Here is a 21,005-nt window from a genome sequence, read left to right on the forward strand (position 1 = left end):
AAATTTATAATATGGATTTAAAACTCATGATTACAACAGAATCTCTCTTGAATGCTTTTTAATACATTGTTCAGACACCAGTAATGACGATAAATTCTGAAATTAAAAACATGGTTTATTTTCTTAGATTTGATTTGAAAATCATTTAATATTTATTAGTTTGATAAGATATTGGCACTTCTGATTGGTCGAAAAATTTCTTTGATACTTGCCTCAATAAAATTTTTGTCGGATCTACTTTTCCCATCTGTTCTGATTTAACACTATTTATAGAACGATGATTTCCAAGGTAAACACTGGTAACAAAATGTGAAGTTGTGTTTGTTTAATTGTTAGCAAACAAAATACAAATTTATGAATATAAAAAATAGAAAGTTTTACTTCAAAAACAAAAAATACACATTAATTCACTAAATAGAAAATAAAGCGTCTTCTCACGAATTCGTCTGCTTGAGATCAAAGATCAACATTTACGGAGAGGCAATCTCTCACCAGAGGGCGTATTACGCTCTGCTCCAACAGTATCAGTGAAGCTTGCGGAACGCGCCCTCTGGTGAGAGATTGACGGAGAGGCTGGTTGTTCCAATTCAAGGAACAATCATAACGAACATACAGGCCTATGGTATACACTTTTACGGTAACACTGCTGTTCAAATTGGTAACGATGAGTTTTAAATGAACACACGTACGTGATCGGTTAGAGGCATATAAAATTCACAGAATTTAATAGAAAAACACAGTAGAATGTAAATATAACCAATTTTAACGAATCTTTGTGCACAGTGTAAAACATCACCAAAATCGCATGTATTTCCCTTTCGTTTTTCAATTCAGTTGGATCAGATTTTAACTCTCTACTTGTGTTAAATCCATTAAATTCAGCTCAATAGCTCTGCAACAGCTGAAGGCGCATTCATTTGGAATATTGTTGCTGTTGTTTTGTATTCATACGCGCCGCTTCGTTTAAATTATTTACGTTTTTGATCAGTGACTGACACCTCAAATTTAATGGTTTAAAAATGTTTTATTAAATGATAAGAAGTGAATTTAATAACTTTTCTATTGATCGACGTCTCAAAGTTTTCCGGTCAATTTTTCCTTTGATACGTCGATCAATAGAAACATTATTAAATTAATTTCCTAAACCAATGACCAAAGCTGTATCCGGTCAATCTTCCTTATTATGTAGAAAATAAAACAATATTTTGACTTTCTACATTGAAACACGGGAAAAGTAATCCCGGTACCTATATTTAATTTGAAATCGTGCTCGACTTCGCCTCGCCCTCAATTAGATTTATCAACCCAATATATTTCTGTTGCAGGATAAACAAAATACATGTTCAATATCTAAAAATATAAGAACCTAAGAGGCAAGATTCATGATATTTACATTGTAAATATCAGTGTTTTTTTTCACCTCAAAAATGCATCCTACCCAAGTGCAATCTTTGATTTTTACCCTAAAGATGCATTATACCCGATTGCTTACCCGATTGTAATTCTACAATCTTAATAAGATTCCAGAATTACATTATACGAGTGACATCTTTAGGTAAGACTTTTAGGAACACATAATTCACAAGAAGCAACCTGTCTTTTCTTTATTGTTTCTCAAGAAACCTCTCCAAAAATTCATTCAAACTGAGAACATCGCCATGATTATTTTTGTCCATGGATATGAATTCTTGTATGTTGTTGGAACTTTCTAAAAAAAAAAAAGAAATTGAATAAATTGAATGCTTAGGCACTTTCTAATATTGGTTTTTTGGTATAGTTTGCCTTTAAAATAGAAACATAATTATTTTTTTTATAAATGTATAAATGCAATGAAGCATTAAACTTAGAGTCATTAAATTTTTGGACCAGTGTCAGTCCCATGTACAGGGGAAAAGGAGTCTTGAATTTTGTGAAACTTAAAATACAAATCATTTCGATGATGATGGTAAGATAAGGTGCAACCGAGCTTAATTTTTAAGCATACTAGATGAAAAATTATGTTTTGAACTGTAAAATTTGAAGAATGAAAGGAAAATTAGTCACTAATTACCGAATTTGTTATTTTAGATGTTTATAAGCAAATTCTGTAAAAACAATTAGTACCAATAAATTTCTCATGCAATTTACTACTGAATTATCTCCTTACTTGCCCCAGACTCTCTCCGGAACAGGCTACCGACCCCGGAAAATTTACAACGAGATCGAGAGTCGCCATTTTTACATGTAAACAAATTTCATCACTTCACTTTTCGGACTTGTGATGGTGTTTAAAAGACTATCAGAGGCAAGTAAAATGACAATATGAGAAGTAAATTGCATGAAATTTAATGATACTAATTGTTTTCACAGAATTACGTATAAATAAGGTTAATCAGTCCAAAACTAGCGCACGTTTTAGTGCGCAATAAATATACAATTTTTTCAATGCGTAGCACTTTAGCTCCCAGTTCGTCCATCCGAATTTTTTCAGACCGGGAGCTACAGACCTCCAGCTATCATAGGGCACATACTCCAAAAACTTTAACCTGTTTCAAAAACCCTAATCTCTTCCAACATCTGAAATTCATTGCACAGATTCAGCATCCAAGTACTAGTATTTAAAGTGCAAAAGTAGGCCCATATATTGTAAACCAACTTTTATTCGTTTGCGAGAAATTTTTGCGAGGTTCGCGAAAGCCTCATTGCCGCGGACCAGTATAAATTTACCATATAACCCTAATAAAAAAGGATTGGTCGCGAAAATTCGTCGCTGCGAACCAGATAATCTCAGGGAAATCGCGATATAAAGTTGTCGCGAATAATAATTGATTTACAGTATGCACCATTTATGCTAGATTGGTGAATATAGGGCAAGTAATAACTAAGCTACAGGAACTATTTCGAAAACTTTAACTAGGTTCGGACGCCGACACCGTTGGTTTAGCACAAGTTCTCTCCGACTTAATCTCAGTGAGCTAAAAATATTGTAGAACGTTTTTATGTGTCCTACTGGAACAACATCGCACATGCGCAAAGCATACACTGTAGCAGATAGTGTAAGGTCTATTGCCTTCAAAAAACAAATTGATATCGAGAAACTGATAAAAACGATGTTTCGTTGGATTTACTGTCACTAATCTATGTTGGATGTAGTGTGACTCGGGTCTACAATATGATATTATAGACGCTACGCACTCTATATGAACGACACGTGTGTTCGATGTGCACGCGATATAAGGCAGCACAACAGTTATAGATGACACGGATACTTCGGAAATTCTTTCAAAGAACAAAACCTCTTTTAATTTTAATATTAAGTTTAAATTATGTGTTTATCCAAGCTTTTGTTATTGAAAAATCACTGAAATAATTCATATCGGATTCTCAGATTTCATAATTCTGTTCGTTTACTATATCTAGATCTTGACCTTAAGTAGATATTCAATACCCTTTTTCAATCTCATTGGCCCTTGTGTTAATGTCAATACCTTTTGTTTTTATGGGTGGATATGTGGGGGGTGGAGCCATCCAGTGACCCTCTGGAGTCAACATATGGGACCTGTCTGATGCGAAAGTCTGTAAAAACTCTTCTGCTGGTATTACTCGAAACATTCTGTAATGCATAATATTGTGGCTCAACAAAGAATTTGTCGACTATATTATATTCACTACTATTTCAAAAAAAGTTTCGATGACTTTTTTCAAACAGACTACAGGGACTATAGAACTTGAAATTTCAATGTATTATAAACACGTCTATACATACAGCTTTAGTATTTTGAAACTGTGACCATTGCACATCTGAATTTCAGCAATATTTAGAATAGTCCAGATATTTCAGCAATGGTCAGCAGAAATGTTGAAAAGTTTTCAAAAATGATTCAGACACATTTTTGTATACTAGTATTTGTGATTTTTGAAAAAAATTCTTTGTAATGGATTATTTTCAAAGTATATAAAAGAGGGGGTAAATGAAAATAGATTTATTACTAATATTTTTTATATCTTTTAAATGGAATCTACTCGAAGGATCAAAATATCAAAGTACCGAAAGTACTGGAAAGCGCTAAGCCGGAAAGGAAGTGTTTAATTATACCGAATGTTATGTAAAGAATCATATTTGAATCGGGGTTTGTTCGTTATTGCAAAAATTCACGTACTCAGAATTCTGAAATGATATAGAATTTGGATATGCCATAGTTATAGAATACACAAATCTTTTTAATGATTAATGCATGCTGTCGTGTTACAGTGAAAACAGAATGCTGATGACTTTAAAAAAAATCATAACCACAGCATTTAATGTAAGCAATTAATGTAAGTGTTTCTCTATTTTTGAAGCATAATATTTATTATCAATTTGACTGTAAATCAAAGTTTCCAATTTACAAATTATAATAATCTGCATGTCTACAAAGATCATGATTGATTTTAAAATTTTAGAACAAATGTATCTGCATGCAGGATAACTTGAAGATATTAAGTTTTCCCTACTGCATAGTTATGAGTTCTCCCGAGTACGACTTCTCCAGGGTACGACTTCTCTAGCATCCACCAGTAGGTGGCGGTATTTCGGAAATGCGCAAACGAAAGTGGAAGTAGGATTAGAAATCTGGCGACAAAAAAGCGCTGCAGCTATGCTTAGCGCTTTAAAAATTGGGATGGGGGAGATATCTTGTCCGCAAGAACCTATGATTTTGGACACCACAAAGAAATTTATAAATAATATTTAAAGAAGTGTGAAAACAAGAACATGGGACAAAGACTTTAGCCTTAATATGGATATATTTCAAAAACCTTATTTGTAACATATAGCGATCCATTTTCGTTCACCAGTGTGTGTCGTGCATCAATACGTATGCATTATCAGCTTTTTTTCTCCAAAATTCAAGAAATATCTTGATGTGTAGCATAAATATGAGGAAGCGAACATAAATATACAATTCTTGACTACAGACCCATGGACCATAAGTCTTCACGTGCAGATTTAGTTTAATTATTCACTTACAGGTGACAGGTGTAATGCGCCATTTTGGTTGAATCAATTATATTTACATCTACCAAGTATTACCCCCACTATTTCTTACGAAAACTTATAGTTAATTCATAGCTCTATAGAAACGACCAGGCTGAAATCTACATGCCCCGTTTATCGATTGGTCGAAATATACAGCGGCTGAAACTTGAGAAGAAATGACGGGTCTGAAATTGACACGCCCTGTTTATCGATTGGTCAAAACCTACAGCGACCTACAAAACATCACGGACTGCACGAAATAATCATGATGATGTCAGACTCAAAGTCTCACAGGAGACGATTTGGCTGTTTCTTTTAGATAACGTACTTATGTACGTTAAACAGTAATTTAGTGAATTTTACTTACTTTTCACAATTAATTTATTGATTTGTTAGAAGAGTGATGTTAATATAAACAATAAAATACTTTCTTTGATGATTCATGCGGGTTATGAAGGTAGCGATCATTGCAGAAATTTTTTTACATAACCCGCTAACGCGGGTTATGTATTTTTTCTGCAATGTCGCTGAGGAAGCGAACATAAATATACAATTCTTGACTACAGACCCATGGACCATAAGTCTTCACGTGCAGATTTAGTTTAATTATTCACTTACAGGTGACAGGTGTAATGCGCCATTTTGGTTGAATCAATTATATTTACATCTACCAAGTATTACCCCCACTATTTCTTACGAAAACTTATAGTTAATTCATAGCTCTATAGAAACGACCAGGCTGAAATCTACATGCCCCGTTTATCGATTGGTCGAAATATACAGCGGCTGAAACTTGAGAAGAAATGACAGGTCTGAAATTGACACGCCCTGTTTATCGATTGGTCAAAACCTACAGCGACCTACAAAACATCACGGACTGCACGAAATAATCATGATGATGTCAGACTCAAAGTCTCACAGGAGACGATTTGGCTGTTTCTTTTAGATAACGTACTTATGTACGTTAAACAGTAATTTAGTGAATTTTACTTACTTTTCACAATTAATTTATTGATTTGTTAGAAGAGTGATGTTAATATAAACAATAAAATACTTTCTTTGATGATTCATGCGGGTTATGAAGGTAGCGATCATTGCAGAATTTTTTTTACATAACCCGCTAACGCGGGTTATGTATTTTTTCTGCAATGTCGCTACCTTCATATCCCGAATGAATCACCAAAGAAAGCATTTTATTGTTTAAGTAAACTCAGATGTTGAGGGACTGACAGGGAGACGTAAACGGTCACTTCCAGCTGATGTGAAAGTTTTAAACAGTTCCAAAATATCGGCGATGTGTATATGTATCTTTCTTAGGTAGAAGGTATTAATATATTTTTATTATGAGAAAACTATATAACGTCAGGTGCTTCTGTCTTTGTCCAGTAAATTACACGGAATCTTTTATGAATTCTAAAGCACAACATCTATATCTTACGGACGTTTACTAACAAAACTAAAAAAAACTCATGCAAGATAATTATGACAATAATTACAATTTCATAGACTTTGTATAACATATAGGAAAAATAACTTCATATAATCTTTACATATGAAAGAACACAGACGAATATGGCCCTTAGGCCATGTGAATGGCTTAATACACTGAATATACTGAATAATCAAATTTGAATTGTTTTTAAATTTGATGTACCTGTGGTATTCTGGTTTTAAACATCTTTCGTCTTTAATAGATTCCTCGTAATATCTTCTAAAGTCACAAGGAAATGTTAAGGTGGTGTCCAAGTCATATACTATTGTATTAGATTCTGAGGGTTCGTACAGGAATATCACATGGTAATCCTAATGTAATCAATAATAGGTTAAAAAACATTATCAAACACAGCTAATAATTTCATTTTAGTCTCAAATGAAATATCAACTTTCTTACTTTTTTAAAATTATTAAATGGGCACTATTTCCATTAATTGCATAATGTGTATATAATTTTAAAATTTAAAACCCAAATTGGTGTAGATGATGAAATAAATACTTATGCAAACTGACCCATATAACTTGACCATCTTGTCTGCGACTTGCTTTCTGCTTCCAAAGTGGGATCTTAATTCAAAAGAAAAAAAATGATATATCGTTATACTTACTGTAGATCTATAGCTCCCGGTCTGAAAAAAATCGAATGGACGACCTTGGAGCTACAGTTCAAACGCTACATTTAAGAAGTTGCAATTTACGGCGCCCAAAAAATTGTGCTAGTTTTGAACTGATTAATCTTATACCCGAACACATTCTGTACAAATATTTGATTTCAAATATTCCTCGAATATTTTACTACAGATATTGTCACTTTACTTGCCTCTGATATTCTTTTAAACACCATCACCAGCTCCGTAAAGTAAAGTCGTGTAGTTTGTTTACATGTAAAAATGGCGACTTTCGATCTGCACGTGAATTTAACATACTTTATTTTCCGAGGACAGTAAGCGATTTTAAGAGAAAGTCTGAGGCAAGTAAAGTGAAAATATCAGTTACTGTAGTAAATTGCTTGAGGAATTTAATTGGTACTGATGTTTTTTATTTTTACAGAATTTGTGTGAAAATGAGATTAATTAGTCCTAAAATTACGCAATTTCTGTGGGCCATAAAGTCATGAAATTGCAGTACGGAGCCGTAGCTCCCAGGGCGTCCATCCGCCATCCGAATTTTTTCAGACCGGGAGCTATACTGACTATAGCAGCTAAACGAAAAACATGTAAATGTACATTGTCATAAACTCAATGCCAGTCTATACACATTATGCTTATTGACTTTTTGGCCAACTCTTTGAACTTTTATACTTTCTTTCGTGGCTATTCTTAATTACTTATTATACTTATAATAATAAAGCCATTTTAAATGAACTTTTTTTAAAACGCGCTAAGAACAGACATTACTAATTGTGTATTACATCCTAAATTTCAGAAAGGGGCGATATGAATCGATCGGAAAACCAGTGTGTTGATCTAAAAATTTGGGTCACATTAATATTCTGTAAACTTAATCAGTTAAAAGTACAAATAAAAGTTGTCTTTCTACGTAGATATGCATTTGGCTTTAATTTCGTGCACATGTAACAAGAAAAGAAAATTGACGTGTATATAAAGAATTTTGAAAGATCTAACAATCTAAAATGCTTACAAATAGAAATTTGTCAATATTCACAATCAAAACAAATTCATGGTAATTAAGATTAAAGTAAAAAGTACATTCTGGTTTGATGATAAATAATTTGATAGGAAAATTAAAGTTAAATGCGCAAAAGGTTGCGACACAATATTTTGAGCCCAGTGTTAGCCCTGTTTAAAATCACAACACACAACTACATACAGCTCTTCGTTTGTTTGATATAAACACGCAATAGCAATTCTGGATCGCTCCGGGAATCTTGCTCTTTATTGAATCACATAGACACCAAACGTTTTCTTCACTAAAAAGAAACATTTCGTAGAATTTTAATAACAAGTAACAATGATATAACAGATGAAAACCTATAAACACAAAATGAATTTTTAGCGACTCACCTTATACGCAATAATCTTAATATGCATTTTTAGTAATGAATTGATCACTTCATAGATTCAACTAATATTGCGCACATAATGAATTTACAATTATGGCAAATTTTAAATATAAAGTACATGTATTTCAAATAGTCCACTGTGAATACATTTCTCTCAAATGACGGTAAACTAAAAGAAAACTTATTACTGATACATGTATACGGATGGGCGAAGCAAGCTGTGTTTAAAGAGAAACGTTCAACCAGTTGCACATTGATTCTACGAATATTTTGGTGTCAGTAAACTGGTTCAATTATTCCCTGGTATCTACACATGGCTTCGTTTCATGCTCTCGCAAGAACCATGAAGATAAAACGATCCCGATTACGTAAAGGGTAAATATGCTGCTGACACAATTCACGGGTATGACATCTAACCTCTGACCTCAAATAATCAAAGGCTACAGGTACACTCTTAATCAAAATACAATCAAATGATGTCATAGTCGTTTGCACAGTAAGTCCTATGTATGATTGTTTGGCATCAATTAAAGTAAATTGCATCTCACGTTTAACTTTTTGTTAGGATCAAAGACAAACTAAACAAGAGACCCCAACATACAAGCTCACTAAATTGCTATTATAATATTTCCCCACCCCACCCCAAGGATCAGTTCAAATTTGCAATTTTTCTAAAATTTTGCATTCTTGTAAATTCTAATTTCTTTGAAAACTGTCATTGATTGATGAGCTCTTTATTTGACTATATGTATTTGTGATGCTTTGGATTTTATCAATACAAAAAAACACTAACAATTTTAATTTTCAGAAACATTTTTTTTACTTAAAAAATTCATCAGAGCTTCTTTGGCGTGTATGTATTTACAGTTATATTACACATCAAATGAGACCAAGAATATCCTATTTCGATCCCGATTAAGCGAAACTCATTGATGTTGGGATCGAAATTCAAAATAACTAACCGATAAACTTATCACAAAGTTTTCTTTTTTTTATTTGGAGACTTTTTAAAATATAAAAATGATTTTAACAATTTCGAATCCACGCTATCTTAAGATGTTTGGAATGCATAGTAGTCTCACAAACTGTAGCATCGTACATGTATACATAGTTCTTGAGACTAAAAAAATTAACAATTATAAGGAATCAGCTTAGTACTCTCACAAATTTTAGAATTGTAGTTCTTGATTTTTTAAACATTATCCCTACATATCTCTATGTTAAAATTTGAATCCCTCAAGGGGCAAAAGTATTATTTATAGTCTGGGGGTCACGACTTAACCAATCTGATTAAAATCAAATCCATAGATCGCTACACACTCGTAGAACGGCAGTAGAAAAACAAGAAGCGGATCGAGGATCTGATTTTAGTCTGATAGCTTGAAAACAAGCTTGCTAACTGCTTTCCAGTACTTTCAATACATTGATTTCTTCTGCACAATTAAGTTCCTGTGTCCCGAAGGATCGTTGCGAATGTAAACAAATCACAGCTGTTAAGGAATTCATACAAATGTCATATGTATTATTTGACATTGTCAAAAGTTATTATTTAAAAATAAGTAGTTCTATAAAGATTTTCAAAGGACAAACCAGTAACAAGACGTATATGTGCAGTCTTCTTTCCTAAATTCCATTTCAATTTATTAACTTTCAGTTTCACTTTCCAATCATTGAAATCTGAGTCCTTAGCGCGCTTTGTATTTAATCCTATGCTATCGAAGCGTTTTCATGATGTCATAATGTTTGCATCCTCGTGTAGAAAATGGCTTCACAGTCACTTAAACTGGGAAATATAAAACCTGAAAATGCCATATTTTTCATGTGTGACATCCAAGAAAAATTTAGGCCTGTTATTAAATATTTCAAAGAGATTCTAGAGATTGCAGAAAAATTGGTATGTCTGTATAGTTTAGCCTCTGTAACGTTAACGTTATACAGTACGTTTATGGTTATCTCTTGAAATATACGCCCATATTCAATTTTGGACAGTGTCGGCATATTCTCTTTTGAGTATTGGACAGACACAGACCAGGTGGTTTGAATCCTAATTGGTGGTCAATACCTATTTTACATATATACCAAAACGGGAGTCATACATTTTTATTCAATTCGGAATGCGTTATAACGTTACATGCAGTTTACCTTTCAAAGCATAAGTGGGAGACTCTCCCCCTAACCATTAAAGGTCACGATTTTGTCAAATGCTATATTTCTCTGTTTTGTACCTAAGCAAACAAAATATTGGTGTTGAAGACAGCAACACAGGTAGATTTACACGTTATTGAAAACTGGCAGTCATAAAAGAAATCGAATTCAAAACAATCTTAAATACTAATTATAATAACCTGTAAGCAGTTCACATGAGAAATTAATGTTTTATCTTTTTTAATTGATAATTTAGATATAGAATACATGTGTATTAAAAACAATATTTTGCGAAAAATTCCTCTAATTCATTCCCTTGATCTATAATCACTAATTTTCATTGTTTTAAAACTGATATTGATAGCATACTTTTCGTTAATGCCATGTGTCATCAAGAGGCAGATGACATCATAGTAAGCTGTGCAGTGAGATCGGCCTCTAGCTTCTTATATTTATTACAGTAGGCTTTTTTTAAATGACGGCATTGTAAATAATATCATAATTATGTTAGTAGTAATTATTAAAATGGGAATAGCTTGAATTTCCAAATGATACGTTGAGTATTTTAAAGGTAAGCACGATATTGTATAATTTGATATCGGTTTATATAATATACAATTATATTAATAACATTTAATTGTATTATATCATATTGTTATATATAATATTTTATTTTATGATTTTATATTGTATCATATGATATTGTATGTTTTATCAAATTATATTGTATCATATGATGCAATTTCATATGTATCAAATATGAAACAATATCATACAATACAATATCATACTATATTATTCAATATCGTATGTTACAATACTGTGATGTATTAAGTACAGTAATATAATATTGTATCATATAATACTGTAATATTGTATTATATTGTATCATATATTTTTTTTATGAAATATATTATGTGATCAAATACAATTAATGAATAACATGATACAGTGTCATATCATATGTAACAATATCATATTGCATTATTATTTATTACATTGTTACAGTATAATATGATAATATATTGTAAAGATCATAGGATGCAATATTGTTTTTTATATTTTTGTATTGATAAACATTGTATCTTATAATACCATATGAAATGAACATATGATCATACTACTGTTTAACATATGATATTGTGTCAAAACAGTATCCTTGAATATCCAAGATCATTAACCATGATTTTCATATAGTATGATAAAGGTCGTCTCATAAAGGTGATGCCTCGTCTCTGTGAGCTTTGTAATCTGTGATTACCTATTTTTAAAAAAAAAATTTATAATTGATTATCAATTAATAATGGATGGTTATTTTTCAGGTTGAGGCTTCAACAATTCTTAGTATTCCCTTGATTGTTACAGAGCAAGTAAGTTTTTGGTATTTTACTTATAAAATTACCTGAGTCACTCCGGTGACCAATTGCAATTGTGTCTTCGTCCATCATTGTGTGTTTTGCAACATGCTTTGTCCATAAAGAATTACTTTTCTAATTAACTGGGTTTTCCGATGAAAAAAAATCTGGTTATTGATATGGTGAAAATGGTACCCTTATTGTATGGATAACTCCTAGAGTTTTCAAGATAGGAAGTTGTTCTTTTGCAGATCAATTGTACTTATATCAGAGGTATGCATATTGCTAGGATTTTGATTTCTGATAATTTATGAAAAAAAAATACCAGCTTTTGAACTAAATTATTTCTTGACATCTCTATGGTAAGAGAAATCTAAATTGTGAAACGGTTATCTGATTTCAGGAATATGTTACAGTCAAAATAATATGTAAGATTGCACAATCATATGCTTTCATAACCTACCTGAGTAATATTTCCATATACAAAGGACATTTATAATACTCTCAAAGTATATATTACCAAAATTAATATCTAGTTTATGTAAAAAAAAAAAAAAAGCCAAAAGTGTTCACACTGTATTATGTACATGTACATGCAAAACTCTTAAACAAAAATGGGTATTATTGTTATTCAGTCTCTCTTGCTAAACATATTTAATCTTTTGCAGTATCCCAAAGGGCTTGGAGAAACTGTACCAGAACTAAAGGAAAAATTGAAAGAAGGCCAGGCACGCTTCAGTAAAACGAAATTTACGATGTTGATTCCTGAGGTCATAAGCCAGCTGGAGTCAAACCAAGCAATACAACATGTTGTTCTGTTTGGAATTGAGGTAATTTATTGATCATGTGATATTCATGGATTGATTGTAAAAGACAGATTATTGACCTATCTGTCATTAAGTCAGTCAGTCCGTCCATTAGTTTTGGGTTTTTTTTTGTAAGTGCAAGTCCTTTGAATTTTTGCATAGAATTTTCTGAAATTTTGTAAGGATTTAGGACACAAAGTGCAGATTACCAGAAAATCTCGGTTCCATTGTTTTCCCAGGAATTATAAATCTTGCACTTATGACTTGTAGCCATTTATTGAATGTGTTAATGAACAGTTTGTAATACAACTTATATAAACCCCTGAACAGAATTTCCCAAAACTTTGTAGGGATTTAGCCTTTAGGACACAATGTGTAGATGTGCATATTACATGTACCAGGAAATTCTGGTTCCATTAGTTTTCCAGGAATTTTGGAATTTTTGCACTTTGACCTTTTACCATTTATTGAATGTATTAATGAAGAGTTTGTAAGCACATCTCCTCTTAAACCACTGCACAGAATTTCCTGAATCTTTGTTGGGAGTAAGGACACAATTTGTAGATGTGCATTTTACCAGAAAATTTCAGTTCTATTATTTTCCAGAAGTTTTTGGCCTTTTGCACTTCAACTTTTGTCCATTTACTAAATGTAGTGCTGAAGAGTTTGTAAGCACAACTCCCCTTAAACTGCTGAACAGAATTTTCAGAATCTTTGTAGGGAACTAGGGCATAATGTGTAGATATGCATATTACTGGAAAATTCAGGCTCCAGTATACATTGTACCTCTTAGAATTTTGTATGTTTTGCACAATTATTTTTGGTCATTTATTGAATGTTTAAACAGTTAGTTGGCAGTACTCCTCTTAAACTGCTGCACAGAATTTCTCAAAACTTTTTAGGGAATTAGGACACAATGTGTTCCCATATTTGGCCTTCACTGTCATCGACTCTGGTCGGAAAGTTGGAGTCATTTTGTCATGGTTTTGTTTTTGCTTCACAAGAACTTTATCTCTAGGTGGGATTTTGGATTCAGTACTTCCGCATTTCATAGCGCTGTATTCTTTTCTTTTTCTTTGAGCTCTAAATTCCTGTCACCAACTTCAAAATCATCATTGTGAAATTCACACACTTGCGGTATTTTGGTTCGAATCTTCCTTCCAAACATCAACTCCGCTGGACTGATTCCAGTAACTGAATGTGGCACTGATCGGTACAGCATCAGGTTCCTCCTTCCAGTTCTTTTTTTCACTCTGTGCAATTTTTATCCTTTTCATAAGGGATCTATTTTGCCTCTCAACTTTCCCATTAGCTTGTGGCCATAATTGAGTTGTACGTTTATGCTGAATTCACATTTTTTACTTCTTCTCTAAAACCACTGGGCAAAATTTAACCAAATGTGGTACAAAGCATCTTATGGGGAGAGGATTCTAAATTGTTAAAAAAAATCAAAGTACTGAAAGTACTGAAAAGCGCTAACCTAGCTTGGTTCTAAGAAAATTTACTGTGTGCAAGCGTAGGCGGAAATGAGCCTTATTGCAATTTTGGTTTATGTTTAATGAATATCAATTTAAAGTATCGAATGCCAGATTTCTTTAAATATATGTTACTTTCTGAAGATGATGTGTTCGATGTATTCATTCGCAGTAATATAACAAAACTACGAATTCGCAAAAAGATATGTTAAAATCACAAATTATACCTTTTGAACAGTAATATATCACAGTTTTTGACATTTTCTTGCAAAAAATCGATTTTATTTTTCTATATTTTAGCTTCTGAATACGCACGATATTTTTTCATCACTGCGTAGCATCTCGTGCTGATGTACGTAAGCCCCGCAAACCAATCGTATCCACTCGGCCATTTCCGTCACCCAGATAACTGGTTCCCTATACCTCTTACCAGTTTAAATGATGTATATTTCTGCTCATAGAGGGCAGTTATTCCTTGCACCGGAAATAGAAGTCTAACGACAATAAAGCGCTGAGCTATGCTTAGCGCTTTAAAAAGGGCTAAACCTTTTCGAAAAGGGAGTTAATTGCTAAACAGTGAGTATAGGGTGTGTTTCCATGAAAATCTTCAACTCAAGAACCACAGCACCAGAAATGCCAATATTTAAACAAAAGCTTGTATTTATAGTAAGGATTCTAAATTTTAAAAAATTGTGACCTTGCGGACCAAATCTGGGGCCCTAGGTGGGGTTCAAAGTTTAACATAGAAATACATAGGAAAAATGTTTAATAATATTCTTCTCAAGAACCACTGCACCAGAAATGCCAATATTTACACAAAAGCTTGTACAAATAGTGAAGTTTCTAAATTGTAAAAATTATGACCCTGGACCAAAACTGGGACACCAGGCACAGTTCAAAGTTTAACATAAAATTACATAGGAAAAATGTTTGAAAATCCTGTTCTCAAGAACCACTGCACCAGAAATGCCAATATTTTCACAAAAGCTTGTACATGTGTATATATAGTAAAGATTGTAAGTTGTAAAAATCGTGGCCCCTGAACAGAAACTGGGGCCTCAGGCAGGGTTCAAAGTTTAACTTATATAGGAAAATGTTTTAAAATCTTCTTCTCAAGAACTACAATGCAATAGTTTGGGATATTACCATACATATACATACATCCTTGGCTATTGTAGATTCTAAGTTGTTAAAATCATGACCCCAGCATTAATACTAGGGCCTTTGGATGGGTTCAAAGTTTAACATAGAAATATAAAAGAAACATGTCAAGCATCCTTAAATAATGTAGATTCTAAATTCTTGGGTGTCCAAGTAGCGCAGTGGACAATGCACTCACTTATTACCGCTGCGACTCGAGTTCAATCCCCATGATAGACAGTGGTTGTATGTGAAAGGGTATGGTGGTCGCCCACTTGGACACATGGGTTTCATTATTTAGAAAAGTGAAGAACAAAGAGTGCATGTATATGAATACATTTTTTCATTCCAGACTCATGTTTGCATCCAACAGACGGTGATTGACTTACTGGGGAGAGGATACCAAGTTCACATTGTGGCCGACGCTTGCTCTTCCAGAACACAGATGGACAGAACATTTGCTTTTGAGGTTTGTCAATATATACTTGCACATCACTCAAGATTTTAGAAACTAGGATTCTAGTTGTATATTGGAAACTTTAATTCTATCCCATTACAAAAATGCTATTGACTATATTATTTTTTTTTGACATATTTTGTACGAAATACTTCATTAGGTCACACGAGTCACTCAGGTGACCTATTGGTTTCCATTCGCTGTTCTGCATTAACAACTGAACATTGTTATTTTCTTGAAAATTATAGCTAGTAATATTGACAGTTCAAAAATGGATTTTTATTTTTTTTTTTTTTTGTCAAAAGGATTATTTCTTTCTTCTTTACATTTATAATTTTAAATCAAATACAATGTCACTTATTCAATTCATCATAAATTCATGATTTTAGAAATGATCATGCATAAATAAGAAAAGTAATGCAATGTAATGCAATGTAATGCCAGCATTACACTAGACTTTGGAAAGTAATGCATTACATTACCATTACTTATAATGCTAAATTTGTGGCATTTCACATCACTAGCATTACTTTGAAAGCGTGGCGAGGCTAATATGTCCATATAGTGAAGAAGTATTTAATCTTAGAATATCGTCTGCTCTTCAGCAGGGGGAGGTTAACTGAATGCATGCATCTGCTGTTTCAGAAAGCCCTTTACCAAAATTGTGAAATTCATGCCCCTGTGTTGGTGGTTCAAGCCCAAGGGCGGGGCTAATATGGCCATATAGTAAAATGTGTTTAATCTTATAAAATTGTCTTCTCTTCACCCATAGCAGGTGTTTATGATATTATGAAAATTTAGAAATTCATGGCCTCTGGGTCAGGGGTTTAGGACTCTCTCTCTCTCTCTCGTGTAGGGCCAATATGGCAACATAGTGAAAATGTGTTAAATTTTATCATATTTTCTCCTGTACTTTCACAGTCGTAGGAGATAAATTAGATAATATATTGTTGTTATGTACATAACGTTCTGTTGTAATGCTCTTAAATTGTGATCTTCACTGCCCATGGGGCAGGGGTTTTGTTTGTTTTTTTTTAAAGGGGGGAGATGACAAATGAGGCAGTATACATGGTGAACAAGTAATTATTTACCCGGTAGTTCACTTTAGTCACTCGGGTAACCAATTGCTGCCATATTTTAGGACATCTTCTTTAATTTTCTGTGCGTTGTATGCTTATAGAAATAAATTGTATGCATATTGTGTGCATTATACATAAAACTGAATAATGTATTATAGAAGATTGATCATTAAAGGTCTGCAGGTGTCTTTTTACCAGAAGTTTATATTTTAGGCTACCAGAGCTTGGGTATACTAATAATCCGAGATTCTTCCGGACTTTTGCCCCCCCCCCCCCTTTCCATTTTATTATGAATATATAATAATATATAATAAACATAAAATTAGAATTTGGGTCTAGACTCCAAAATGAAGCTTAGAATGCAAAAATGAGACCCTCTGACAGAGGTATTTAAAGAGTTATGGTACTTAGGTATGTCTTTTGTTTTTATTTTCCAGAGATTTCGGCAGAGTGGAGCCTTTGTGACAACCAGTGACGCCATTTTGCTTCAGTTAATTGGTGATAAAGAACATCAGCATTTTAAAGCAATTCAAAGGCTCATTATGAAAACTGCTCCGGATTCAGGCTTATAGACAGATGTTGTATAATGAACAAATGGTTAATTTTGTTTATCATTTATTTTTTATATCTATTCATCAAAAACATGAATGCAATAATTACTTTAAGCCTACAAGTTTTTGTTTCATTTCATTATTGTTAATAAATTAATAAAATAAAATAATTAATGTTAATTGCAATTTATAACAGTTGTACACCATTAATTAGCTGCAATGCCATAATTGTGTAAATCATAATTATTTTTAGTGAATATGTGAATATGCATTGATGTGAAACAATATGTTGAAATATTTGTTTCTGAATATTAAAGAAACCCGAAAATATTGTTTCTTGATGCTATTTCTCATTTGCAGGTTTTATATCGTCTTTTCCCCTAGCTCTGTCTCATAATAAAAATTAACACTTTAAATTTTCCCCAACTGAAAATTGACTATATATGTATATTATGGTAAGATTTCCCCCTTTGATAGCCAGTTTACCTCCCTTAAAGGCCTTCTATGTAGTAGATATTCTCCTTTAAGATCACTTAAAGTGAGCTTTCTTTTCTCTCGTAAATTTGGGTCCATACGTCAAATTCCCAGTAAGTATGAATATGCATAAGTTTGAGAATGTTTGGGGTTCACAAGCAATGATGTGTAATTGTATAGTGGCTATTTATACAGCCTCCTTATTTGACGTCAAATAATGGCGATTCCTCAAAAACCATTGATTAATTATGAGATTCATGGCGGGGTTCTTTGTCTGTATCGTATATTACTTGCGGATTATCAATTAATCTCCTGCAGAGACGTATCTTTCTATGTATAGCTACCCCCAGATAGCAAGCTTATATTGGCCCAGCGTTGGCCCGATGTTATCATTTATGTGGGCCCGATGTCGGAAAATACCATCGGCCCAATGTAATTTTGCTCATCGACGCAACATTGCACCAACACGCTGGCGTGACGTTGGCCCATTGTCAGTAGATTGACAGTTTTAATGTTGGCCCAATGTTGGGGCAACGATTAAATCCAACCAATATTCCCCAAACTCTGTCCTTATAAAACAATCTCACAATGATTAACAGTAAGTCTAATCTTTATTGTTTTCTCACAGAAATATGATCAATATTCAAATTTTCAACAACAAAAATTTATAGTCGATTTATAAACTTCCAAATCCCTTCAATCTTCTTCATTTGTTTTCTTTACTCCTTTTCATCCCTTTCCCAATCAGATGAATAACGAATCACAATAAATGCGTTTGGTCACTATCTTTAGTTCAGTTCCAGTTTAATTCTCTAGTTCTGACCTCGTTGATAACGCCAAAAGCCCGTTTTTGCAAAATGCTGCTGTAAATTAAAAAAAATAATCATATAAAATTGAAGAAAAAAAATTGATATATATAGAATTGCATTTACATTATTATAGCATTGAATCATGGGTTTTTGAAGTATACAGTCTCATAACTGCAGTGGTGTGTGCATACAAATTGAGTAACGCGCGTTAGCGCGTTATGAAAATTTGTATGCAAACATCGCTGCAGTTATGAGACTGTATACTTCAAAAAATCATGATTTAATGCTCATATTTACATTATTTTAACTTCATGCCTTGTCTGCAAATGTGATTTATACCTTAAAGCTATACACGCTATAATTTACGTCAATTTTGAATGACAGTGAATGCAAGAACTGGCAAATTGAAAGATTATGTATGTTTAGATAATTTTTTAGCAAACCATAATAACATGGACGAAGAAACACGGCAATCATTAGAACAGGTTAATATATTATTGGACTCAAATATTTCACTTGAAAGGTCAGGTTGTGATGATCACTGTAATAACTTTGGATACAAATTGATTGAACTGTGTAAGAATAACAATCTCTTCATTGTCAATGGCCGACTCGGAGAGAACCGGTTAACTTGTAAAGATAGAAGTACTGTAGATTATGTATTATGTAATGCGTCTTTGTTGCAGTCAGTTAATGGGTTTTTTATTCACGATTTTTGTAACTTATACTCCGATGTTCACAGTCCAATCACTTTTGAGCTTTTGGATCAATTATCAATAGAGAAACAATCAAGTAGCCAATCAGCCGAAAAAGTAGATTCAAACTTATTCATTTGGGAGTCTGGAAAAGCTACAGAATTTGCACATAATATCAATAGCGATAAATTAAACGAAACTGTCAGAAATATTGAATATTTACAAGGTAAACCCATTGTAGAACAGTACGATATAGACAAAATCACTAATGAAGTCTGTAATATTTTTATTGCTTCAGCAGGAAAGACATTAAAAAATAAAACTCCCCCGAAGAAAAGACAAGACGATGCTAATAAACCATGGTTCAATAAAACTTGTCGCACAGCCAGAAGAAAATACCACATTGCAAAACGTTTATATAATAAAGAAAAATCAAATGAAACTTTTAATAATCTTAAAATGTATGGCAAAGAATACAAGAAAACATTGGATAAAAGCATCAAGGACTACAATAATAGTATTTCAGACAAGCTTAAGGAACTCCATAAAGGGAAACCTAAAGAATACTGGGATATTTTAAATAGTACCAATAAGAAAGACAAAACTAGTGTAAATATTATTTTAATGTTTGAGTTTATGAAAAAAACAAACGAAGGCACAGTTGAAGACCAAGAGATAGATATAAACATAAACTTAGATAATGATACACTTCTTAATCAGTCTATAACTTGTGAAGAAATTAGGAATGCTGTAAAAAAAATTAAAAAACAATAAAGCGCCTGGCGGTGACCATGTTATCAACGAATATATTAAGACAACAATGGAAACCTTCTTACCCTTATATGTAAACTTTTTCAATTTGGTTTTTGATAGTGGCCTAGTCCCAGACGATTGGCTATTAGGAATAATTAAGCCAATTTACAAAGGCAAGGGCGACAGGAGTCAGCCTGAAAATTATAGACCTATTACATTACTCAGTTGTTTAGGAAAACTTTTTACTAGTATAATATGTGACCGTTTAAACACCTTTGCTGACGAAACACACTTAATCAATGAAGCGCAAACAGGTTTTAGAAAGGATTATTGTACATCAGATAATATATTTGTTATTGATTTTCTTTGTAAATATGCACTAAACAATAAGAGGAAACTATTCTGTGCCTTCATTGATTTTAAACAAGCTTTTGATACAGTTTGGCGAGATGGACTATGGACGAAAGTTCTTAAAAGTGGGATAGATGGAAAATGTTTGAGATTTATTATTAACATGTACAAGGGTATTAAATCAAAGGTAAAAATTGGTCAACATTTATCAGATTTTTTTATGTGTAACATAGGTGTAAGACAAGGAGAAAATTTGTCACCATTTTTATTTTCTCTTTTTATTAACGATTTGGAAGATTATTTATTAAGAAACCAGATAGAGGGTTTTACTTGTCCTTCTCTTCAAATACAGGATGATTTATTTGCTATGTTGAAACTCTGTCTACTTTTTTATGCCGATGA

General features: G+C 32.7%; 2 protein-coding genes across 2 annotated transcripts; one reads left to right on the forward strand and one right to left on the reverse strand.

Moving 5' to 3' along the window:
• Positions 1-1,589: 1,589 nt before the first annotated feature.
• On the reverse strand, positions 1,590-10,231 carry LOC105319595 (protein N-terminal glutamine amidohydrolase). The gene is made up of 6 exons (XM_066079056.1): positions 10,104-10,231; positions 8,321-8,420; positions 7,004-7,057; positions 6,651-6,799; positions 3,468-3,592; positions 1,590-1,708 (listed from the first exon to the last, which is right to left on the reverse strand). Exons 1-6 carry the CDS (start codon positions 10,145-10,147, stop codon positions 1,605-1,607), a joined length of 576 nt encoding a protein of 191 aa, XP_065935128.1. The 5' UTR covers positions 10,148-10,231; the 3' UTR covers positions 1,590-1,604.
• A 6-nt stretch (positions 10,232-10,237) lies between these two features.
• On the forward strand, positions 10,238-17,597 carry LOC105343648 (isochorismatase domain-containing protein 1). Its single transcript, XM_034482424.2, has 5 exons — positions 10,238-10,407; positions 11,981-12,028; positions 12,682-12,843; positions 15,787-15,903; positions 17,408-17,597. Exons 1-5 carry the CDS (start codon positions 10,276-10,278, stop codon positions 17,540-17,542), a joined length of 594 nt encoding a protein of 197 aa, XP_034338315.1. The 5' UTR covers positions 10,238-10,275; the 3' UTR covers positions 17,543-17,597.
• Positions 17,598-21,005: the final 3,408 nt, after the last annotated feature.

Source organism: Magallana gigas, chromosome 3 (genome assembly GCF_963853765.1).
Source record: "Magallana gigas chromosome 3, xbMagGiga1.1, whole genome shotgun sequence".
Classification (NCBI taxonomy): Eukaryota; Metazoa; Mollusca; class Bivalvia; order Ostreida; family Ostreidae; genus Magallana; species Magallana gigas.